At 27.0% G+C, this 26,394-nt stretch overlaps 2 protein-coding genes and 1 long non-coding RNA gene across 5 annotated transcripts; 1 reads left to right on the top strand and 2 right to left on the bottom strand.

The window, feature by feature from the left end:
• Window positions 1-226: 226 nt before the first annotated feature.
• LOC107169113 (SET domain-containing protein SmydA-8-like) lies at window positions 227-11,074 on the bottom strand. 3 transcript variants are annotated; one of them, XM_089217725.1, is made up of 8 exons: window positions 11,045-11,074; window positions 10,686-10,918; window positions 6,921-7,426; window positions 3,959-4,324; window positions 3,567-3,861; window positions 3,395-3,490; window positions 2,908-3,022; window positions 227-2,673 (listed from the first exon to the last, which is right to left on the bottom strand). In XM_089217725.1, exons 3-8 carry the CDS (start codon window positions 7,422-7,424, stop codon window positions 2,655-2,657), a joined length of 1,395 nt encoding a protein of 464 aa, XP_089073851.1. In that variant the 5' UTR covers window positions 7,425-7,426; window positions 10,686-10,918; window positions 11,045-11,074; the 3' UTR covers window positions 227-2,654. The 3 variants fall into 3 exon arrangements, with proteins under 3 accessions (XP_089073851.1, XP_089073849.1, XP_089073850.1); XM_089217723.1 differs by having other exon boundaries at window positions 2,940-3,022; XM_089217724.1 differs by having other exon boundaries at window positions 2,940-3,022; window positions 10,761-10,918.
• Window positions 11,075-13,138: 2,064 nt separating this feature from the next.
• Window positions 13,139-20,767, bottom strand: LOC107169119 (uncharacterized). Its single transcript, XM_015518764.2, has 7 exons — window positions 20,020-20,767; window positions 19,657-19,809; window positions 19,283-19,590; window positions 18,082-18,366; window positions 17,577-18,008; window positions 15,855-16,107; window positions 13,139-14,822 (listed from the first exon to the last, which is right to left on the bottom strand). The coding sequence occupies exons 1-7, from the start codon at window positions 20,516-20,518 to the stop codon at window positions 14,506-14,508; spliced, it is 2,247 nt and encodes a 748-aa protein (XP_015374250.2). The 5' UTR covers window positions 20,519-20,767; the 3' UTR covers window positions 13,139-14,505.
• Window positions 20,768-20,933: 166 nt separating this feature from the next.
• On the top strand, window positions 20,934-26,394 carry LOC107169121 (uncharacterized). The gene is made up of 5 exons (XR_001506235.2): window positions 20,934-21,319; window positions 22,293-22,393; window positions 22,525-22,732; window positions 25,544-25,795; window positions 25,864-26,394. It is a non-coding gene; the product is annotated as an uncharacterized LOC107169121 (long non-coding RNA).

The raw sequence follows: 26,394 nt of genomic DNA, 5'->3' as shown, positions 1-26,394 counted from the left end.
TTATTATAGGTAGTTACTTAAGTTAATTATCGCTAAATATGCGCTAAAAATATGCAAACAACAATACGTACAACAATACGGTATACGTAATTCAGTCACTCTGGTCAGAATCCTGAAGGGCTGTAAAAAAAATTACCCAATTAATTATTTTCAAAAATTTTAAATAAAAAGTAAGCGATTTAAAATGTTTACCTTGAGTGTTACATTGGATTATTAAATGCTTGGCCAGATTATCAAATTTGAATTTACGGCGGTTGTCAGCCAACAAAGTCTTGTACGTCGAAAATGAACGTTCGACGTCCACTGACACAATTGGTGCGTATTTGAAATATACAATATCGCTACATGTAAGTTCACCAAGAATAAGAAATTAATCATAAGAAATATGCAAATGCTATAAAATCCCAACCCTGGTTATTAGTATAATAAGTACAATTATGCGTTATGCCTAGGTACAAGACAAGCGCATCACTGACAAATGGGTATAGCCGTATAGGCAGGTGTATAATAATTAATGGCCGCATAATAAGTAGGTATCTACTATCTATCACAGTTATTACTTATTACCATTATTATATTTAAGTATCTAATCAGTATAAAGTTTGGATGTTTATTATTGCATATTTTTTTCACGCAACCTAAATTATATCTGAGTATGATATAAATTCTATTCATGAAGTTAAAATTTTTTTTTTTTTACTAACACGAAATATACCCTCGGCGACATGTTACATTGGGTTGTATTTACATTGACAACTATATTATTTTACAGTGTTCATATTTTATTTTGTAGTTCTGTCTCTGTGATGAACTTGTTAAAATAAAGTATAATACAAATCAACGATGATAAATGATAATAATATGGACAATTTTAAAATTATGTTTATAATTTATAATATATATACCAAATAATCTCGAAATAATCAATATATTCATAATGCATTTATATGCTCAATAGTGTCAAATGTATACCAAAAGATGCAAGATAAGTTTACATATTATCTAAAGCGGTAGTCGGAACTTCGGTAATCTGGAATGACTTGAAGCGAATATATAAGCTGAAAGCTCCCAAATGTTATTAGTTCAATTTTCACTGCGGAATCATTTGCAATTCTCAAAGGTATACAATTAGTCATAGACTCAAACATTACAAGAGCAACAACTTTTTCAGATTCCCTCAGTGCGAAAAACAACATAAAAAAGGCGGGTAAGTCGTGGATGTCGCTCTGCTGTACAGTAGATTACAAGTGGGTTACTGTAATGGATGGAATTAAATTTGAATCCAATGATATTATATCATTGTATACGAAAAACGATTTTGAGCGAAGACGGTTTATCTGTCTAGGATATATTATAGATTATTAAAAATTTTCAAATCTTAGATTTAAAAAGAATTTTTTTTATGAATTTCTAGTTTGAAATAATTTGCGAATTTTCGTGATTTTTACATATGTTGTCAAAATTCAAACTTTGAATGCTTGTAAAAAAAAAATTTTGACCATGAATTTATTTTATATTTCAACTGCTATTGTTAAAATGGGTTAGAAGCCTTGTATTAAATTTTCAAGCTTTTCTGCCCAACAAATAAATTTTTATTAATGCGCTCTTACCCACTTAAAAAAACTCCAAATATTCCAAAATAAGATTTTAAGAATAATAACTAACGCACCATGGTTTGTAAGAAATCAAAGTATTCACAAAGACCTCAAGATACCAAAACTTCAAGACCACATTAAAATTCTGGCTGACAGTTTCTTCAGGTCTATTCAAAAGTCAACGGGATCAATGCATTATCAACTCAACATAGAACCACCGATCCAACGCCGCCTCCGACGCGGACGACCACACGGCCTACTTGCATAACTAACGCTCAAGAAACTACGTACATAATTAACTGTTAGCTAATCATACTATCTGTGTTTTTTTTTTCTTAACGCTATCATGTTATAAAAGTCAAAAACTAAATTTGTAAATATTATCTCTAGATTTAGATAGCCTACTGTTGGCTAGGAATGTCTTAAAATAAAACCTTATAAAAAAAAAAATACCCATTTATAAGAGAATATAATTTTTTTGAATTGATGTTTACCCTTTTTAGTTTTTTTTGCACATTTTTGTCGAAAAATAGGTATATTTATTATATTTTGTGTCATATAAATACATATTTTAATAATATTTTGGTCATCAACATCTAAGCTCTGCTGACTGCTCATCAGTATTTTAAATAGCAAATGACTATAAATAATACATATCTTTAGTTATTATAACCAATAGGCAATAGGTACCTACCGGGTCATAAATAATCTACAGATGCCATTAGGTATGCCTATTAGAATATCCAGGTATACATAAATATATACTATATATTATATGTTATGACTGATGCCTGACAAACCAAAGCTTAAACAAAAAATAGGTAACTAAATAATAGTATAATAATACTGATAATAAATTTAAAATAATATTAATTATTATTTAAAGATGTATAACAATGTAAGTATGCATTATTATTACAACATAAAATTCTACAAAAGACGTTTTAGATTAAATATTACCGATACTCATATTTGAATAGTAAAATTATTATTGAATATAATTGTTGTCCAAGTTTGCATCTTCGTCTAGAATACTAGAATATATTTCTTTCAGTTTACTTATTTGTTCTTCGAAGACCTAAAAAAATGAATTGCTTAACATTAAGTCCAGATTCAGGCATGTTATATTCCAGGGCAGGCATTTAAAATATAAATATGATAATTTATTTACATATTATATAAAATTTTATAAGGGTTGTTGTAGGTACGTTGTGTTTATAAGGCAGAGACAATAACGCATCATAATATGTACATGTGGGTGTAATTCACCAAGATTTTTTAAAATTTAAATGTACAAATATAAAATATGTACCTAATAACACCATGATAATATTGTGTACGTACATTTAATGTTTTTGTGTTCCATTTCCACCGGAAACGATAAGCTTTTTCCCTAATCACCTTCAGAAGTTCTAGAGATATTAAACCTTTTAAAATAAATAAATAATAAAAAATAAATATAATAATAATTTCATTGAAATAAAATAAAATAGGTTATTGGTATTTAAACTTGTAGGTATTAATGTATTATATAAATATATATATATATATATATATATATATTGTACATATAAATACACTATTAGTAATAAAAAGAACAGGTAAAATATTATTGGCTCTTACTATAAGATGTATAGAAAAAATCAAACTTTAAGCAAATTTATACTAATAAAAACACATATATTTATACCTAAATATAAATATATATATATATTTTTTTTTTCAAGGTATGAAATTATTTTGATTGTAAATGTGTCTCAGATATTATTATAATTTGTAACATTCAATTTTGTATTTACCTAATAATCGACATTGACCTAATCTTAGTTTTTGTATTAAATCCAACATTTCCATGCATAATTTTTCTTTATAAAGCAATTGTTCATGATTCAAACCTATAGGTATAAGAAGAAAATGTTGTTTGATTAAACTTAAACTACCTATATTACACCTTTTTAAATCAAACGTTACTTTGGTTTTTTGACTTCCAAATAAATTTCAATCTTAAATCAACTACAAATGGACTGTCTTTATGAATATTAAATGACTTTAAAATTGCTTCAAAGCTTTTTGGACAGAATAAATTTATGCTTTTCATTAAAGTTTCAACATGTTTGTAGAAACATATCATTTCTGAGCTCGATACCAATTTTTTGCAAATCTTGCATTGCCAAATCGACATTTTGTCTAATGGATTGATTGGTAAAATGCGACCGTCACAGTTTTTAACTATGCAATTCAGTGCTGCTAACTCAGTTCCAAATTCCTGTCGTAAAATACAAATTATTACAATTAAGATGTCAGTAAAATGTAACCGTGATTATAATTTTATATTATTATTTTTTACTCGTATGATAACTAACTTCTATGTCACAGCATCTACTACAGGTGCAAATAAATTGTTTTGACATTAACAAGTGCTTCTGACGTAGCGAAGTAGGCCAAATTGAATATGTGTAACTAGTATTAATTTCCTGTCCTTTATATATTGGCAAGGAAGCTTTTACGATCATTTGAAGTTTCTCGTTAAAATTGTGCATTGTGTTTGGAACACAACAATGGTTCATAAATGCTGCTACAGGGTACAAACCTTTCAAACTTATTGATTTATTGGAACGATTTACTATTGTTTCAAAACAATTAGCATCCATTATTTTACATGTAGTTACCATTATTTTTTCATCTTCCTTGTCTAAATCCATACTTATGTTTCTTTTCAGTTCTTCAACCTATTTATAATATGAAAATATTAAATATTTTAGACTTTATCTATTATATGGTAAATTGTAGGTATATGTGCCATACGTTATTGAAATATTGGTAGGTACAAATTATAGAAATAATAGGTACCTATATTGTACATTTAATAATTACATTTTACTGACAGCTGATTTGTCAGATGGGTGATGGCAAAAGTGGTTTTTGAGTAGCCACAGGGGGGGGGGTCACAAATATTTTTTATGTACTTACAATTTACATAAATATCCCATTTATATTTTACTATTGCTTTCATATTTGTATATGGCTCCAGGGAGGGGGCGCGGTCCACCTATCGTCCCACCATAAAACTAAGGAGTCGAAATACTTTAAAAAAATTAATATAATACAATATCAACATATTTTGTTGAAAATTTCAAATATTTTCGATTATTTATTTTCAAACCTTAGGTATTAATATTAAAAATTGTATATAATTAAACTATTTGCAAATTTTTGTAACTTTATTTATAAATTTGTCAAAATTTAACCTTTAGACGTCTTTTTTCGATATTTTTTAATTGGATATTGAACCATTTAAGAAAAAGCTTGTATGACATTTAAGCTGTTCGATCCAACAATAAAAAAAAATTACCGACATTTATAGGAGAAAACTAAAAGAAATTTCAAATATCTATAAATAGCTTAAAATTAATCAAAATATTTTTATAATTTATAGAAATATTAATTTACTGATTTCTTGAAAGTTTCAAATACTTATTCGAAGTAAAACTTTAAAAATAATTGTTTTGAACTATTCTGGTTGCAAGTTGCTCTAGTGAAGGGATATTCTTAAAGTAAAATATTATTAGGGGATTCGAATCTGACTTGTATTGTCTACCAAAATAGAACTTCCTATCTTATGATAATTTATTATGGATGCCTATATACTGATTATCTTACAACTTCAGAAAATATATTTGAATTCGAGGAGAGTTTAAATTGAAAACGCCATTTTTTCCTTTTGAAATTATCGAACTTTAAAAAAATTACCTCTAGGGTTTTTGACGTTTCAAAATTAAATTTTTAACTTTTGAATATTTTGCATTTTTAAATTTTAATGATAAGAATTAAATTAATTTGTTTTAAAATATAAGAAAGTCGATTTCAAGCAAACTTCATAAAAAATTCAAATATATTTTTAGAAATTTTATCATGTACTTAAGTTTTTCAACAAAAAAAAAAAACTAATAAAAAAACAAATATTCGTGTAGGGTATTATTGACATCGTGGTGCTCATGCAGCTACTTCATAACAGTCGTACACATTTTAATGATCACGTCATATTACCATGAATCCTTGCATATAATATGCAGACATTAACACAACCCGCACGCAGTCGTCACGGTCAGCTTAGGAATTTGCCTATATTTCTGAAAACGGATATTTTCAAATCTCCGATTCCAACCAAATTCATAGTCAAAATTATCATCGTCAAGATGGATTAATGACTATGTCTTATGGTCCTATTGAATACAAATTTGACTGGATCATAAACTTTATGATGACACCGAAACATTTAAAGGACCTTATATAGGTATTGTTGTATTGAAATTTTAAAACATTTTGATATAGATGAATTAATTTTTATATATACCTAAATATATTGGTATGTGTATGAAAATTACAATTTGTTGTATAAAATTTTAGTTTTTTGTTGTTGATTGTTATTAGGGAGTAGGTACGGTATGACATTACCTACCCATAAGTTTTTTGTTATAAATAAATTACTGCCTAGTGCCTAATATGAATGTATATTATTTATTAACTACCATTTTGCTCCTTTATTATTAGTTTTAACTTTTAATAACCTTGCCAGTGAGTAGTTTGAGTTTAAAAAAAAATCAAATATTCAGTCAAACTATAAGTATTATTGGTTTTTGGTTTAATTACTTCAATCATAGGTGATAAGACCTTGCAGGACAATAACCTATTTTTAGGTTTAGGTATATAGATTTATATAATTGTCAAAAGTATAGGTAGGTCATACTTTGTCACGCTCGCATCGAAAGTTAAATTTTCAATGTCATTGAAGCATTAGAAACGACTTTATTCCAACCAGCGGTCTGTAAATACTTTTTTCCGTTGGTAAGATTCATACATATTATACATGCACTTGACATGTATAGATATGTTTTGCCTAATCTACCATCAAATACTATAGCTGGTAGGTTGCCAGGTGGGTTACTCACATACTGCTCTATGAAAACCTTATATCCGATCTTGAGAATAGTACATTATAATTTATATTGTTTATTACTGGCCATAGGCATTTTCAGAGGCACTTGAAATGAAACAAATGGGGAAAGGTAGTCTTTGCACTGAAGTTACACACTTAAAGGCCTTGTCACACAATGTATTATGTTATTGTTCGAAACTTACTAAACATTACCTATGTGGCTATGTATCTGTATGCAAGTGTGTAAAAGAACAAATATTTCAACACACCACACTCCCCAGTTATAATATAATATAGGTAAAGAAGAACCCGGTTTGTGGGCATGTTATTTTTTGACTTCCCTTTCATCACATACATTTTAGTTGGTATAGTATAACAATGAAAAATACCTCAAACGTAAGTTTATCCGTCAATTTTTTTTGCAACATGTCCAGGAAGTACTTGTACTCCCCGTCCCTGATCGAAAGGCCCCGGACGGCCGTGATTGCATTGTACATGCCCGCTGACCACGTCTGGTCGTCGCTCTTTGTTTTCGGGCATAGCTGTCGGACGTACCGGCACTCGTTCTGGTGTTCGGGATGGTTGGCACACTGAAGTCCACACACCGGCCACTGGCAACCACCCGGACATCCGATTGGCGTCGTTAATACAGAGTAGCATACTGGACACACTGGGCTTCGGGTGCCGTCCGTGCTCAACGCTCTCGGTGAAACAATCAGTGGAACGTCTACGAATATCACGTCACCCACGTTGTAATCACGGGTGGCCACGACGCCACGACCAGCCACCGTTGCGGGTCCAGTGCTGATCGTCCACTCATCATAGCCTTTGAGTTCACCACCGACGTGAGTCAGGTAATTCTTCACGCGATCGTTGATAGCGTCCATCTCCATACCTATTAAACCGTCGAAGTAGCATAGAAGTATAAACTATAAATATAGCTTCTAATTGATTCATATTTAAAAAATCTAAAAAACTAAAAAATAGTTATAAAAGTAGTATAACCTATAATAAGATATGAATAAGTTAATGAAAAAAAAAGAGTCAGATACCTCGAGTTAACGTTAAATTATAATAGTTAATAATTAACAAACAAAATATTCAACTTAAAAAGTAAAAGTTTAAAGTTAATATAAAGAAAAATATTAACTCAACTTAGTTCAAAGCATTTAAATAATTTTTTATGATTTATATTTAAATCATACATAAATAAAGTGATTGTTGTGCAATTTTCAATTTTTTAAATAATATATATTTTTATCAAACATAAATATTGTAATATTTCTATTCTTATCAAAACATATTTTAACGTATAAAGTACGTGGCAAAATTTGGAAGAAAAATCGCTGGCACTGATGAGGTTAATTTAGGTTAGGGTTCACCTATACCTAATATGTTCCTCTAATAAAAATTTTTACAAAATGTGCCACCCAGAAAATATTATTTAAAATATGCTCTAATTCTTATTGCACACTAGCCACTAGCTGCAGCGGTTAAGGAAATTACAGGTTAGTGACACATTAAGTTATTAATTATTTTTTCCAGAAAATCTGTAAGTTTATTTTTATTTAAAATTTCAAAATTAATCATCTATAGTTATGTTTGAAAATTGTAATAGAAATAACTTTTTAACTTAGCTTCAATTTCTTAGCTTGAAAATTCTCAGGTCTCACCTTCGACAATATTGATTATTGATACAATGAAATTTACACACACGTATAAAGGATAAAGAAGGAAATTTACTTATAGATGAAATAGCGATAGCGAATAGATGGAAAGAATACGTAGAAGAACTATATAGAGAAGAAGAAAACACCAACCTACTCGTTGAAAACCCAACCGACGGTGACTTTGATTCAAATGCAAATACAAGGATCCCAAAATCAGAATTTGAAGAAATGAAGACACACTTCAAACAATGAAGAAAAACAAAGCACCAGGCCCAGACAAACTGAACACAGAACTCCTACAAAATACAGATGATGAAATAAAGAACACTCTGTACGAACTGTTGTGTAAAATATACGAGACTGAGATAATTCCGAGAGACTTTGGATGTAGTAGATTAGTTATCCTACCAAAAAAACCAAGAGCCAACCAGTGCGAAAATTTTCGGACCTTAAGCCTGATATCGCATGTGGCTAAATTACTGACAATAATTGTAAGCAACAGGATAAGTAAAAGGATGGAAGCTAGATTAGACAACGACCAATATGGTTTCCGGAAAAACAAAGGAACTAGGGAGGCTATTTTAGGTCTGAGAGTAATACTTGAAAAACAAATTGAGAGACAAAAAATCACTTATATGGCTTTTATAGACCTAGAAAAAGTATTCGATAGCATAAATTGGACAAGTCTCTTTAAAATTTTGGAAGTAACAGAGATAGATTTTAAAGACAGACGAATGCTCTATAAGATTTATGAAGAACAAGAAACCATTATCAACATTAATACAACAGCAGTGACTGCTAGAATCCAAAAAGGCGTGAGACAAGGGTGTCCACTTTCACCTGCATTGTTCAATGTATTTATTGAAAAAGCAATAAATGTCATAAAGCTTTGGTTAGAATAAAAAGGAATCGGAGTGAAAATAGAAGGGGTACTAATAACAATGCTTCGCTTTGCTGATGATATAGTTGTTCTCGCAACATCTGAGGAAGACTTACAAGCAGCATTAAATGTAATGCATTTTACGTTAAAAGAATATAGTCTCAAAATAAATACAGTCAAGACCAAAACCGTAGTATGCTACAAGAATAACGTACCATCTATAAATATAACACTAGAAAACAAAGAAATTATCCAAGTACACCATTTCAAATACTTAGGCAGCATTATAACAGACGACGGGAAATCAATTAAAGAAATCAGAAGCAGGATAGGTCAAGCAAAGAACACATTCCTTAAAAAGAGAAAAATACTAACATCAAAAAATATGAACATAGCGACGAAAAAACGGCTCATTAAAACATACGTATGGAGTGTGGCATTATATGGAAGCGAGACCTGGACAATTAATAAGAAAGGAAAAGATATGATAGAAGCTCTCGAGATGTGGTGTTGGAGAAAAATGCAGAGAATAAGCTGGACTGATAGAAGATCAAATAAAGACATCCTGAGAACAATAGATGAAAAACGAACATTGATAGACACCATAAAGAGAAGGAGATGGCAGATGATAGGACACACGTTGAGACATGGAGACGAACTGCATAGTATAATAATCGAAGGTATGATAGAGGGTACAAGATCAAGAGGAAGACCTAGGACGAGATACATTAGTCAAATAATGTAAGATGCAGGAGTCACTTTCTACAGGTAGCTTAAGAATATGGCGAATGATAGAGAAAAATGGTGAAGTCAATTATTGTAAAACATTTGTTAAAAACCAATCTCCGGATTGAAAAACAAAAAAAAAACAATGAAATTAATTTTTTTAACAATAATATGAAAATTAAATTTATTTGAAGAATTCAAATTTTGAATTACCGACTGTACCTAACTTTCTGGTCTATTTTTTGTTCGGCGTACCTAAATTATACGCGTTCTGTGTAGTCTTGGTAGTAAATTACAGACTATGGATAGACAACTAATTGTCTAACTATATCCTGTAGCTGTAGGATACTGGATAAGTAAGATTTATTCTATAATATGATAGGTACTCGTAAAAATATGGATAAATTAATGAAAATAATTAAATGAATTTACGTTAAGTGAGTACAAGATCGTGAAATAAGAGATCCGTAGCTGACAAAAATGCTAAGCAAATGATACATTTAATTTTAGCTTACATTAGAGTTAATATGGAAATTCAGTTAAAAATGATATTGTATATTATCTTAATTAGTAGGTAGTAGGTATATATAACGTGTATCACACATTCACACAATTACGCAAAACGTATTTTGCGTCCATCTATAATATTATATTATTATATATCTATTATGGTATTATTTTATCATGAAAAATAACAGAGATTATAGCATCAGATTATTTTTATTTAAAATTATATAATGAGTATTGTAATAATTAATGCATCAGCCATTTAAAAAATTAAATCATTTTAACAATATTAATTAAATTAGTTCTTTAGTAAATAGAAAATAACGTTTAAAACAAAAATAAACTTTTAAACTATAGTTTATAATGCCTACCTTCAAATATGGGTGAACGTCGTTCAAGATAAGACCTATGTGTATTATATAGGTACCTTCAGAAAATACTCGTACCTATGAATGTGTGTCGTTAGATTACGATGGAGGTTCGTGTCTGCACTACTACATGATTTCTTCGGTGTTGACAGACGGACGTAGGTTCATCGAATCGAATGTATAAAAATAAAAATCTCTGCTGCAGTTGTATTCAAACAGCAGGTACACACACAAACCTAAGTAACAATGTACAATATAATATTTCGATTTATTATAATAATAGTATTTTGTATGCAAAACGTGATCACGCTTTGAACTAGCTCTCATTGAAGTTTGTATAGTATAATGTATTATGTACGTACCTATGTCCTATACTATTACCTGTAAGCGGTACGAACGTGTACTGAAATATTACTCGCCGATGCATCCCGAGTAATAAATTGTCACGCAAAATGGCAAAGTGTCAATTTTGTGCACTATATATATATATATTATAAAGCCGCGCGTGTCACCAGCTAGGATGATCGATATCGAAATAGATCTTCACGCCAGTATAATAATTATATGCTTAAAAGTAGTTTACGATGCCTGGATGATGGCCAAACACGACTTTTCACGTAGATAGGTATTTTACCGACGGCTAAAATTAACCAAATTAACCGACCAAAATTGTTGTTTTATAAATGTATTATTATTAGCGGTAAATTGGCCAAAAATGTTGGCCCGGGAAATAATTACCGTGTTGGTCCACCCAATATATTATAATACCTACTTAATTGATAATAATTTTTTATAAAAAAAAAATGTAAAAAGAAACATTTCTTTAGGAATCATCTTATTTATATATATATTTTTAAATTAAAATAATTTACGTTTATAATGAGGAAGTACGCAAATTATGTTTATTTGATGACTGATGAGTGATGAATGGCCTAATCCTAAATTACCAATTACATTTACTTTCCTACTAGAAAAGATGATAAAATCGAAGCATTTATGCCTCAACAACTGATGTTAGTCACCAACATTTTGTTTTTTAAATACACTTCTATAAAATCAATATACATTCAAGTATATACAATACATACAAAAGTGGGGGGTGGTGGTAAACTCTCCTGATTTTTGAAACTATTAAATTTTTCCGGTTCAAAATTATGTTTACCTGAAGAAAATGTATTAACTCCTGGGTCAATTTTAAGTTTACCTGAAGAAAATGTGTAAACTCTCTCGGATCAACATAACGTTTATTTATTTAGTTTATAGGTATATAATATTATAATACTTAAGTAATAAACTAATAACAATTATATATAATACAATAGACATAATGTTATAACTGAAAAGTAGGTAAGCAAGTCTACTTTTTAGACATTCATCTAGACAAGGTGCAGTGTAAATTTATTTTTAACTACAAATACAAAATTAATTAAAAAATATAAATTAAAATCATAGTAAGTTCATACAAAAACTTACTAATATTGTGATATTGTCGTATTATGAATTATGATGACATGTGACAGATCGAATTATTTTAGAGTTATCAATTGCGTGATACGAATAATGCTCCACGCTTCCCTAGCTCAGTAGAGCTGTAGTATTGTGAACACGCCAACCTAGGAGAGTTTACATCTTTCAATCAGGTAGTATTATTTATAGAGTAGGCCCGAGAGAGTTTACAATCGTTCATCAATTCGACCAGTTCGCCGGCTACAGAATATATTTTACACTACTAGGAGGAACACGGCGACTGGACGACAATATTCAATCGTCTGACTGGATCCTTAGTGTCAAGTAAGCCATGACATTTTTTGGTCGCAACTGCTGAGATTATACCGTGCCTAAAGAAATTTCACAGCAGAAATCAAAACAATACTTATGAAGAATGTATCTCCTATTTGTTTCTTCTATATTTTATATAGTGGGTGTATAGACTTTTTGTCAAACAAGCTGCAATAACCTGTCATTGATAAATAAACTGTTTTATCTATCGACTAATGTATTTGGGCGCATAAAATAGGTACACGAGGTATACTGAATTCATAATACAGATTATAATTTATAAGTCAGTAATCACAATAGTTTATTATTAATAATTAACATTCATAATCATAAATAAATCAGTAATCACAATTTCAAATAAATACGTTCATAAATTATCATTAAATTGTAGTAGGTACTCTATAATAATATTATCACACAATAAAAGAAAAAAAAATACAACAACCATCTAATTAAAACACATTGGCAATGATTATGATATTACATGAACGAACAAGGAGATCATGAAATTCTTAAATACTTAAATTATATATCTTAACATAAAAATGTATTAACATCTATTGCAACTGATATTGTTAGTTTTATATAAACAAATAATAACAACAATTCAATAAATATGAATTAAAAATAATGAGTTCACAATTATTGTACTAAAAATTAATTTAAGGCAATGATTTTTTACATTGTACATTATCAATAAAAATATTAATTGTATTTTTGTGAATAACAAGAGTATAAAACTAATGACAAAATATTATCAATGTTAAGTAGAGAAAACAGTAATACATTATAATGTTGTAAGTAGTTAAATTTAATGTTGTTACACTAAAAATAACTTCGTCACATAAAAAAATTTATTCACAATTGAATTATTAGCATATAATAGATGATTAGGTAATAAATATAAAATAAACAATTTTTTCATCAAACAATAAATTAATAAAATGTTAATTAAGAATTATATATTTTCATGACAAATTAAGTCCATATTCAAAGTAATAAATGTTTAAAATATTGTTTATTCTTCAAAATTATGTCTTTCAATTAATCATAAGTTAAGTTGAGACTTAATTTTGAATAATATTGCCTTCTTAATGTTCCAATTATATTGATTGTCAAAATAAAATGTAAAAGTAAAATTGTATATCTATATAAAAAGAGTCAAAAAATGTTATTTAAATTAATCTTCAGCTAGATAATATTTTAAAAATAAGTAAATAAAACACCAATTGCAAAACTTATTGTAAATATTTGTTTAAATTATATTAGCTAAAATCAATAACATCTGATATGCATGACATTGATTTTAAGATATTATTTCCACAAAAGAAATCACAGAAAATGTATAAAAATATTTTATTAAATAAATTTTATATACAAATTTTTATATTGAAGTATTGCAGTGGAATATACAATATTATGAAATTGCATTGTATAGACTCTAATTTCTTGATAAAAAAGTCTAATTTAAGTTTTTGAAATAAAAATCTTGTAAAAAAAGTGTTTGTTAGAAAACATAAAAATAGGTTTTAAAGAATTATTGTAATAATGTTTTGTTAATTTAATTTAAATTGTTTTTAATGTTAATATAAAATAATGTAGTCATAAACCATAAATCAACTAAAGATAAAAACGAATATTTTTCTGGTGAGATTAAAACAATAAAATACAATGATCAACAAATTCTAACATCATAGACTAATTATTATTATTTTTCTTCATGAAGAAAGTTTGTGTGAAAATAATTTTAATTAATAATATTGAATATTTGTGTTCTATTTGACTATTTAGATATTTTAAAACATTAAATAATTATTATACTTGAAAAATTATTTTTTTAAATTAATAATTTTAAAATTAATTTTTATTGATACAATCAAATAATATGTTCCTTAATAGTTGTAGAACTCACTAGTAATAACTCAAGAGTTAAGACACATATACCTAAATCTATACATTATACATCAAAGTCTAAAATTACAATAGATTATAATATTATATACAATTTAAAATTAAAGCTTTTGATACACAATTTTATTCTAGATTACTCTGTTTGTCGCGACTGAAATATTGTTGATGATATTTGTTTACTTGAAGAAAGCATTTGATTTTCTATTGGAATGTTCATAAAGTTATGCGATGATGGGATAAATATATCATCATTTTCATTTGAGATTGTGTTATTTAACATTACTTGATCACTATTTGCATTTTTAAAAATTTTCTGAGATAGTAGTTGTTTATTTCTTTTTATGGATTCTTGATTTGTTTGATTAGGTAACTCACATTCAAACATTACTTCAGAAATATTCTCTATTATAGGTTTTGACTGATTTGTAGTTTTTTGATTCAAAAAAAGACCTGTAAAATATAATATAATTATCTTAATGTGCATGTGTTTATTTTACAAAATGGTATATCATAAATGATGGTATAATTATTTTTAGACAAACCAAAATTATGGATAAAACATTCTTAAGCAGATGTTAGTGCATTTTTTTTCCCTGACCCACACACAGCATATCAAATTGTATGTTCACAATAATAATTATAATCATAATAATTTCTAAAATTAATGTGAGATAATCTTTTAAAAAATCTAAAGGTAATATTATCTAGGGAATTTCATTGATTTATTGTTAAATTTTAATTTTAAAATGAGTTAAGAGTATTTTAAAAATGTAAATTGTTTGTACATCTTAAAATATTCATGACAGGATGTCCTAGATAATAATCTTATCTTTAAATTTCATAAGAGGCCATTTCAATCTAATTTTTGAAATTATTATTACTATTATTATATTATCATTATTGTAACAAAAAATTATTTTTTGCACATACTTCAGAGAGAAATAGAGAAATGTGTTGACATCCTTTTAAACAAATAATATATTGAAACGTTTTTGAATGATTACTTAAATAACATTTTTAATTATTTTATTTAAGTTAATAGTATGTATACTGAATAATAGAACATATAAGTGAACATATTTGTAACAATTAATACAATTTATAAACATCAAGAATTATTTATAGTTTAATAACAACATTGAAGTATCAGTAAAAAATGGTAGCTTCTTTTTATAAATAGATTAATGGCTGTACAATACCAAAAATCGGATTGAAAAACATGCTTTAGTGCTTTCAATAGTATTCAAGACTTCCTGGTCATAGAATCTAATTTTGTTTTACAAAAATCTCATTTTATAATTCATATTACTGCTTAATGCCCATCAAAATTTACAAAAACATGAATGATTTTGTAAAATATGCTCAAATTATGTCATGTCATTGTTGGTGCAATAAGACTAATTGATTTACAAACTAAGTTATATTGTATAAATGAAAATTAGATAAATAATAATAATAATAATAATAAATAAATGGTCTTACGTTTTCGAATATAACTTGGATTACGAAATTTTGGATGTTTTAGCCATCCAATAAGATTAACATTATTATGCTTTCTTATCCAAATTCTATTTTCTTCGTTATCAGAATATAAGCCATCTTCAGTCCGTTTTAAACAAAATAGTGGCCATAATTTGTTACCAAAAAACCTACCGAAATATTCAGCAGATACTAGTCCTACAGCTTCCTCCGTTAAAATATTTGAATGACTTCTTATTAGAAATTTTTTACATTCCTAAAACACATATTTAATAATTAAAATATATCAAAATAATTTAAATTAAATATTTTTTGTTATTCAAAATTCAATATAATGTAACTACAAAAAAAAAAAAAATAAAAATAAAAATTATAAAAGCATTATATAATTTATTCTTGAATAGCCATATTGTAGTTATAAGATACAACCATAATTTAACTATTCAAGAATGAATTATAGAATACTTTTACCATGTTTTAATAAAATAATCATTATAATAGAATATACCCTCATAGTTAATATATAACAAGTAAAAACTCTTATTTTATTTAAATATAAGTATAAAAACAATTCTGATATATAGCTGGGTTGTAACAAAAGTCACCTATGATTTACAAGTTAAATGTTGAGAAAAAATATGAAAAGTTTTTCATTCACTTAGATTATCTTTCCTATATTTTTACCGATTCAATAGTTTTAGCATTTATATTTTATGGGAATTGACTATTGAGCTATTTTATCGAATGACATTTGATAAAAAATTTATTTTTTATAATAATAATAGACGTAAATGTGACATTGTCACAAAAATTTCTATTTATAGTTTTGGAACATAGTTGGTTTATATCAGTAAAAATCACTAATGTTATGATTGAAAATAGTTAATTATTAATTATTTATACAACTCTATTTTAAATCAAATAATTTTACTTTTACAACAATATTAATTTTTAACTTAAAAACATTTATTAATTTTAACCATATTATTATTTACCATTTATTATTTCAAACTTATTTACACACATTTTTATGATACTTATAAATGTCAAATTTTTTTTTGCTGGATTTCATGCAGACTTAAAGTAGAACTTTTTTTAAAACTAAAATGTAACAAGAAATAATTAAAATCCATTTTACAAATCCATGTCAATTTCTGATGGAAATGAATTGAAAGTACAGAAAAAACAAAGAAAGATGTCTCATTGTTTATTGTATAGTATTGGTTAACCAATTTTAAGAGAGCAACAATTTCAACACATTTTTGTGTGAAAGAAATAAAAGCATGCATTTGAAATAGTTTATCATATAAAAATTTAAACAAATGTTTTTATGATCTGTAAAAAGATATTGAAAAAAAAAAACTGATACTAATAAGTACTTATATAAAAAAAATATGTAAACTAGTTTAAAAAGATTGTATGCTAGAAGATTGATTAAATAATTACTTAATAATATTTTAATCAGTTTCATAAGACACAATAACTAAATATCAAAATATCAAAATTAAAATTAAACATATATCAATATAAAATCAGTAGGAGATTGAAAATAAAATCTTGAATAAAAAATCTAAATTCACATAATATTAACTTGTCTTTAGTAACTTTTTGTGCTAAGCCTACAAATTACATAAGTTCATGCAAAAATAAATAGCAGTTATCAAACTATACTATGGCTTAAATTAATTTAAAAATAAGTATCACTAAAAATCATATTTTTCTTACCCTTAACAAATAAAATAACCTATAAGTAACTTCAGCTTGTACAATTTCGAGTGCTTCATCAGTTAAGTTTAAAATTGGATCGTCTTTATGACATTTATTATTAATTTCATCCATACAAATTTGTATAGATTTTTCTGTAATAACTAAATGTTTAATCCTTTCACTTAGTGAAATTGGATTAATTTTTGAATTGGCAATTATTTCATTATGATTTCTAGATACAGATGGACGAGTTATAGGAACACGGGTTGGGAATGAATTTGGACGTACAGGAAGTGGTGGTTGTCGGGGTAAAGTTTGTCTAGGTAAAGTTTGTTGTGGGGAACTTTGCCGTTGGGAACTTTGTCGTGGTGATGTTTGTCGCTGTGTAGTTTGTCGCGGGGAAGCATTTCGTGGACCAGGAAGTCGAGGAGGCGGCAAATTTCTTATTACCTGTGAACATAAATTTATTTTAATTAATCAATTGATAATAATATAAATTTTAAATTAATTGTATTTGACTTACTTGAGATTGAATATTTACAGGTTTTAATATTAATCTATAATCAACACCTTTTCGTGGGGATGATACCATAGCTGCTCGATAGTTTGATGGTAAAATAACTGATCGAATAGTTTGATGTTGTCCAATACGTATATTATTCTCAATATTCGGTTGTGAGTTATTACGAGAAAGTGTAGCTCCAGGTTTTTGAGATATTGGAATTTGCATATAATTTGTATTGTGTTGTTGATTATTTGAAACTGGAGTACTTGAAGTACTAGATTTACTATCAGTTGAACTAATTCCCTTAAGAACAAAATAAAATAAAAATCATTAAAAAAATGTATAATGAAAATTGTAAGTTTAAAATAATTAAATAGTTAAATAATACTATATTTTATAATATTTTTTATACATAACATATAATAAATAAATAATTAATATACCTCCTCTAATAATACACAAAATAATATTTAAAATTTTAAATATTATGTTGCATGTAGTATAACAGATACTACATGCAACATAATATTTAAAATTTTAAATATTATGTTGCATGTAGTATAACAGTACTTCTCATAACTGTTTATTCCAGTTGTGAAAATAAAATAAATATATAATTATTATACCTCCTCTAATAATACACAAAATAATATTATAAATTTTAAATATTATGTCGCATGTAGTATAACAGTACTTTTCATAACTTTTATTCCAGTTGTGAAAATAAAATTAATATGGTATACATTGTTAGAATTGTAAGAGCTTTATTAAGTAATAAGGAATACCTAATAATAATTAGTTTAAATTTAATTTTTATTAAAAATATTAATAAGGTATCCAAAAATGTAAACAATTACTTCTAATTATTAATGATATTAATTAAATGTAAAATGCAACTTTTTAGTTAAAAATTATTATAAATATTTAAAAACCAAATAATTAATTATTTTAAGCGTTTCAATATTTTTTCTGCATTTAAATATTGAAAACATTAACTTATAAACATTATAATAATACAGTGTATTGTTGTATTATATAACTACAATAGGATTTATATCAATTTTTAAAAATATTTATAATAATTATTTTTATGGAAGTAAATAAGTGATATTAGACTAATATTAATTAAAATATTTTGAATGTATAATATTGTTCAAAAAAATTTTTTTATCTTTAAAATTAATTATTTATTTTATATAATTCTATAATTATGTCTTACTTGGGTTGTTACATTAATCGAGTTTAGAACTAATTTACAATCAGTGCCTTGATGTGGAGAAACAGCTGTTCGGTAATTTGATGGCAAAATTACTGAACGAATTGATTGATGCTGAGATTTTTGTTGTTGAGTATCAACATTAGACTTCAAAGGGTTAGTAGATAACACAGTCCCAGACTTTTGAATCAATGGTATTTGCATATAATTTGTATTAATTTTTTGTAAACTTGATATGGGGACATTTTTAGTGCGGGACCAATCATTTGATGTTAATATAAAACTTGTGCCTGGTTTTTGTTCATTCAAATCTAAAATAATAATTATTTCATAAATTAATTGATTATTCCACTTTTACATTGTATTAAGATACTTACTAGGCCGAAAAGAAATCTTCGTCGTTTCATTTCCTTTTATTGGGCTGTAATATGTTGCATTCGATCTAGGAAAATTTGAACCAGTTTTTTGAAATACTGGAGACGTACATGTGTTTACACCAACTGTTCTAGACATCGTAACACTTGATCCAGCTAAATTAATACATAAATATGTTATAGTAAGAAATAGAATAATGTTTATGGTACTAGGTAGGTACTTTAAGCATCATATACTATTAACGACAGTACTATTGCAATGAATTTAAGTTGGTAGATATGAGAAGTTTATTAAACAATACAAAGTTGGATAAACCCAAGCGTATTTTGCACTTAAAAACTACTTGATCTAATGCTTTTACTCACAATTATTTTCTGTGTCAGTTGAAACACTTGTTATTGAAGATTGTGTTCCTATTGACGATTTATTAGTAGAATTTGTTTTTGGAGTACTCGATGTCAAAATATATTGCGTATTAGATTTTTGTTCTCCAGTTACTGTTGTAGTTACGACATTGTTCATCCTGACAATATGAGCACCAGATGGCAACATGTAAGTAACATTTGACTGTTGAGTGCTGGGCGATACAATATGTTTAACGTTGTTCGAGTTAGCATACTGAGGTATAGTTGTTCGAGTGGTTGATTGGACTACATACTGATGGGTGACAGGAACCTGTGAACTAGCAACGAGAGTGTAGTTGGTAACAGGCCTCAGGTTACTAGAAGTCAACACATAGCTATTGGTCGGTGGAGAAATTATTGTAGATGCCATTTGAGTCGTTTGTACTTGACAGGTGACCGCCATGGGTATAGGAAACGTAGAAGAGCTACTACAGCTTGGTTGTGGATTTGTTTGATCCATATCATACGATTAATATCAAGTGACAGTGGATATTGTATCCATCGAGAGAGCTGATTTGGACATAATAGTAAAATTAAATGAATACAAAGAAAAATAAATATGTTGTTCTGGTAAGGTCACAGAAGTTGACTTCGTGTGTGCCGAAGCCGTGAACAACGGGCGTTTAAGTAAACAATAAATGGTTAAAAAAAATCAAAAGGGACAAATTAAAATGTTGCACGAAATCGACGTATACTGTAACCATTTGAAATGTTGTATGTAACTTGCACATGACCGATACTAGTATCACACGTTGCGGTGTTTTTGATAAGAGGCTTGTCCAATGAAAAGGTATCATCTCGAACGTACCGGCAAATGTTATTGTAGTTTAGATAAATACAATGTTGATAATAAGTAATAACCGGTGCAACTACAATTTTGCTTTACAGATAAGTATGACAGCAAGTTTTCGACGTTGTCCTATGTCGAAGTCGGGTGAAAATTATGTCAAACAATGTTATCTTACTTATCTAAGTTTTAAGTACCTATTTGCCTATTATATCTGTTGTGAGTAAGTTGTGACCAGAAAAAAAAAATGATATATGATACACAAAAAAATAAACAAGTATAGGTACTTACTACTTGTTGTATGACCCAATCGTACTATTATTTTCCATCACTTTGGTTTTTACATTTTAATTTTTGTACCTACCTAAATATTATTCGAAATTTGTAAGACGTCCTTGTAATGTATTATACTACCGTGGGTAGCCTGCAGCTCATTGAACAATATTATGGTATTTTGCAAGTTCCATTGTCTAGGTAAGTATTAAAATATATAATATATTAATATTAGTACAACAATAATTTGGTGATCTGGATTTCATTTTTCTTACATCTACTAGGTATAATACTTTGTAATATGTTAACAGATGACTATTCATACCTAATCTTTTGAGGTAGCTATTGACTTGGTCAGTGAGCAACTACTGTTACATTGCACACTGGTGTTTGCACCTACAATCCTTTTTTAGGACTTTACAATAATCCATGTATAGTTTATACAGGGCCAGATAAATTGAAAATAGTGCACTAGACAAAATCAAATTTTGCCGTTTCTAAAATAATATTATTGTTTTGAAATGCCTCTTTTCTACTAAATTGCCGCTCTAGGCCCATGTTGCCTACCCTTTGAGCTGAGTTTGTGTGAATAAAACTTAATGATTGTCAATGTGATACTAACTAGTTGTAAAAAGCATGTGTAGTAAATTGAAATGCATACCAAGTAATTATATTTTCTTTTGTATTTAGTTTTAATTTGTGGCTGGTGTAAAGTTTTTATAAAGACCTTATAGAACATGGAAATTTAAAATAAATATTATATCTATTGGAAACCAAGCATTAGATATTATGCCATTATAGTGAATAACTGTAAATTAATTTAATTTTTTTTATTTGTGTCTGGGTTGTTTAGATGCTTGTCATATTCCTACTTATTTTATTGACTTACATAAATAAATTAAATAAATTAAATTGATTAATGGATAAGTTTAGTTAAAATATTTTGAACTCTTTTTAATTTAATTATTTTCATTTTAAATTATCATAGAATAGTCTTATTGTAAACAGTTGGTTTATTCTTTGATAATTTTAAATTAAATAACTGTAGAAAATACAATTTGTTAAAATTCTGTTGAAGTATTTTACTTATAGTTATAAAATTTAAATATATATTTAAATATTAATGATTATATTGTGTATATGACTATTGAAAACAATTATTTTTATTTTATAGGCTGGTCACACTTGATTGCAACTCTGAAAGATGTTTGTAGCAATTTTAATACCATGCTGCCCATGTTAATATTTATCGTCTAGTCCAATATTATCTAAATGGTAAGTGAAATCAAATAAATTTATTTTTTGGTATTATTATAGATGTGGTTTTGTCTTTTGTGTATTTAAACTGCAATGTTATTAATTGTAATCAACTTACAATATAATTTATGTGATTTTTGTTTGTATAGAACTCTAGCTTTTGGATTTCATAGTCTGCATTATAACAAAATATTCTTAGAAGTTGTATTATAGCTATAATAATAGTCATAATATTATATTTTCAACAGCCATTTTTAATCACAAATGTTGAAATATCCAGAAGTAAGAAAAGTTCAAATTCAATTGAAACCCAAAATCAATGTTAGTGTCCAAAAAAAAAAAATTTATAATGATATGGTAATTATTAGTTCAATTTTTTTGAAATTTTAATTGTTATTAACTAATGAACAATAATATCAAACCAATAGAAATTTTTAGTTTTATTTACTATTGTTTAATGCTTAGGTACTATAACATAATATCACAGTATACAGGTTAGATAAAACTAATTTTAATAATGTGCTGATGAAAATAGTAAAAAATTATAATTTATTATAATTAGATGTATTAATATTCTATACGTCTTGTAACCAGTAAAAAAATCCCAAATCAAACTCCAAGTTATGCGTTATATTTAAAATTTAATATACGATGGTATATATCTGAGAGGTATTCAAGCTTTTTCATCCCGCGGCTTCTTTAGATGGTCACAATATTTTGATGACTTCCAAATAATTATGAAAAAATTGAAACAACACACAGATGATAATAACAGTGACATTATGACATTAGTACTAAAAATAAAACTTCAAATTGTTATGTGGTGTGTTTCGTTTTTATTTCCACAATGATTACAAATAATATTTATAATAATCATACAAGACCTAGGTAGAACATTGGTTTCTGGTACTTTGACGCAGCTTCCTTCACAATCTCTCGCGACGCCTCTGGGAGCCATCACGCACAGTTGGAATACCTCAGATTTAAAACATTTTTGTTTCAAATGTTAAACCTATGCTTATGATATATTTTTAATTGTACTAGTTGAATGATGAAAATCAGCTAAAAAGATAAAGTTAACAAGTAATCTCCAAATTCAAAATAATATAATAATTTACATTTCGGTATAAAAATAATAATATAATATGTCCGCATTTTACTTGAAGATACACCACAATGAGACACATTGTATAATGTATTTTATAGTTTATTTTATACTGTGTTTTAGCAAGTTTATTTTATAGAAATACTAAAATGTTTGTAAAATGTCTACATGCCTATCAATTGTTTTTTAGTAAATGTTTTATATACTTCTGGTCGGGCTGTACAAACACAACCATAGTACCGCCATATTACCATCATTACCACTGCACCGGCTGTTTTCAGCGTATTATTTTGTACTATGTGTTTATTTTTACAATATTTCCATTGTTTTTTGTGATAATCCTGCCAACTGCCAAACACTTGGTAAATTTGTACTGATTTAGTGATTTATATTATTGAAATACAATATTTTAATTAGAACATAATATTATGTTTTATGGTGCTACCTACTAAGTTTAACTAGTAACTATTTGGCCTATAAGCTCTTGCATAGTTAGATTGGTTTTGATATTTATAAATTTTTTTTATATAGCCATAGCTTGTGGCCCACTGTGCTGTAGAATAATAATAATAACACAGTCGCCAAGTCCAGCTTAGACTATTGGAATAACTATACAATCCACTATAAAATAAATAATGATTTTATATAATATGTAACCATCTAATAACTAAAGTTACAACTTAAAAATAATAATTTATATGCCACCACGTATAATCAATAAATAAACTTTATTTTTGATAATTTAATAAATAATATAATTACTATTTTGTTTCATATTCAATTACTCAATTACCAGAATATTATTTTATTATTATTTATTATATAAATTAAAAATTACCTACATTTTTATGCGCATGCGCAATAAAACTTAAATTTTTTTAAATAGCATCACCTATTTTGAACACCAGATTTTGATAGAACTATTTTTTTCAAGCAACTTTGATATGCAAACTTTTTTCTTATCTCAAAAATTGACAAAATCACAGCAGTCCTAAGTTTAAATAAAAAAAAAAATGTTGTTAAATTGTTCAATGTTCTGTATTTTATCATTTTATTATTATTTTTAGTTGGAAGCATAATAAATGGAAGGGCATGTGTTTAGAGGTTATTTAAATAAATTTACATTTTATTTTATAATAAAGTTTAAATTTAATTTCAATTATTTTTAAACATTTAATTACAAGTAATACAAATCACCTTATAAATTGTTCGAAGTTTTCTCTGTTGTTAAGTAAACATAATTGTAAGCAGTGTTTGACTTCGTCTTGAGAAGCTGTCATTATTTGTTCCTTAGTCAGTCTTGTGCATGCTTCGGTGATATTTTGTTTTAAATGCCGAAGGTTAATTAAAAGAAAACTTCAAACAATTTATAAGGTGATTTGTATTATTTGTAATAAAATGTTTAAAAATAATTGAAATTAAATTTAAACTTTATTATAAAATAAAATGTAAATTTGTTTAAATAACCTCTAAACACATGCCCTTCCATTTATTATGCTTCCAACCAAAAATAATAATAAAATGATAAAATACAGAACATTGAACAATTTAACAAAAATTTGTTTTTAATTTAAACTTAGGACTGCTGTGATTTAGTCAATTTTTGAGATAGGAAAAAAGTTTGTTTATCAAAGTTGCTTAAAAAAAAATAGTTCTATCGAAAATAGGTGTTGCTATTTAAAAAAAATTAAGTTTAATTGCGCATGTGCAATAACATAATTAAAAATTCAAAAATGATCACAAAATGTGTATATTAGTATTCCCTAGTTCCTCGAAAAAAAAATCCCAATTCAATCCATGGTCACTGAACAGGAATATTTCGTGTTAAATGTATAACACATATTTACATGTATAATATATATATATATTATTGTTAATTATAAACTTGTATATTTACTGATGTTGACAGTGTATTTGAAAAAAAGATTGTTTTATACTTATAACTCCTAAAACACCTCATTATGAAGATAATGCTCTTTTTATAGATTACCTACAATATGTGAACCATTCTAGTGTTAGATAATAGTATGATAGTGTGTTAATTGTTGTTATTTTATTTACAGGTGAAGGATTTAGTGTTTGAATATATTATGGAATGTGTCCATTAAGAATGTTTGGAAAAAAAAGTTTCAAAAGTTTAATTATAGGACTTACTGGATCAAATAACCCTATAGTTCCAGGCAGAAAACAGTTATCACAACAATTGGATTTAAAATATGAACTAAATGTTTCAATGCTAACTAATTTAATAGCAAAACATGATTATATTTGTGCAATAGTTGATATACGGAGTACCAATAACTGAAGTTTTATGGGTATACACTACTTTTTTTACACACTATTAATATTGATTATTTTATAATAAGTTATGATTCATTTGTAGGATTGACTTCTCACATCATAGGCGAAGAAACATATTTTTTCCATTCTTCTGCCATTGGTTGTATACCTATTAAAGGAAGCCATAACTATCAAAATATTACTAAAGTTATAACCAAAATTACAAAAAGAACAATATTTATTTATCATACGTATATTGTGATAAATGATGCTTATAACTTTGGTATAGCATTCAGAGTGTTCCCTTCTTTTGCAACTCATGAAGCAAATACAAGTGATTTGGGTAATTTTTTGGTATAAGCTGTTAAATCGTTGAATTAATGTGAATTAAATGTACACACTCAAAATTATATAAATAATTAGGAAGTGTTCATTATTGAAACCACAGTGTATAGACTGATGTGGAGTGAGGTATACACATTATTTCGCGTATGGTGAGTCATTCCCTCACCATATATATATATATATATATGTATAAATTATTTAATACTACGTAACATCTCTTTCCTTACAAATAAATTTTGATTTTCTATGCAAACTGTAATATAATTTTGAGCATTTAACTTTATTATTA

This window comes from Diuraphis noxia, unplaced genomic scaffold, assembly GCF_037042655.1.
Source record: "Diuraphis noxia isolate RWA-SAM2 unplaced genomic scaffold, SU_Dnox_SAM2 contig0001, whole genome shotgun sequence".
NCBI lineage: Eukaryota > Metazoa > Arthropoda > Insecta > Hemiptera > Aphididae > Diuraphis > Diuraphis noxia.
The sequence above is the reverse complement of the archived record's forward strand: the minus strand, read 5'-3'. Positions and strand labels throughout refer to the sequence as shown.

Coding starts and splice junctions, on each gene's coding strand:
- LOC107169113 (XM_089217723.1), bottom strand. CDS start 7,424: ATGGAGATGGACGCTATCAACGATCGCGTGAAGAATTACCTGACTCAC. Junction 4,325..6,920: donor CGGATAAACTTACGTTTGAG/GTATTTTTCATT, acceptor TATTATAAATAG/GTTGAAGAACTGAAAAGAAA. Junction 3,862..3,958: donor GTAGATGCTGTGACATAGAA/GTTAGTTATCAT, acceptor ATTTTACGACAG/GAATTTGGAACTGAGTTAGC.
- LOC107169119 (XM_015518764.2), bottom strand. CDS start 20,518: ATGGATCAAACAAATCCACAACCAAGCTGTAGTAGCTCTTCTACGTTT. Junction 19,591..19,656: donor GAAGATTTCTTTTCGGCCTA/GTAAGTATCTTA, acceptor TTATTATTTTAG/ATTTGAATGAACAAAAACCA. Junction 18,367..19,282: donor CGATTAATGTAACAACCCAA/GTAAGACATAAT, acceptor TTTGTTCTTAAG/GGAATTAGTTCAACTGATAG.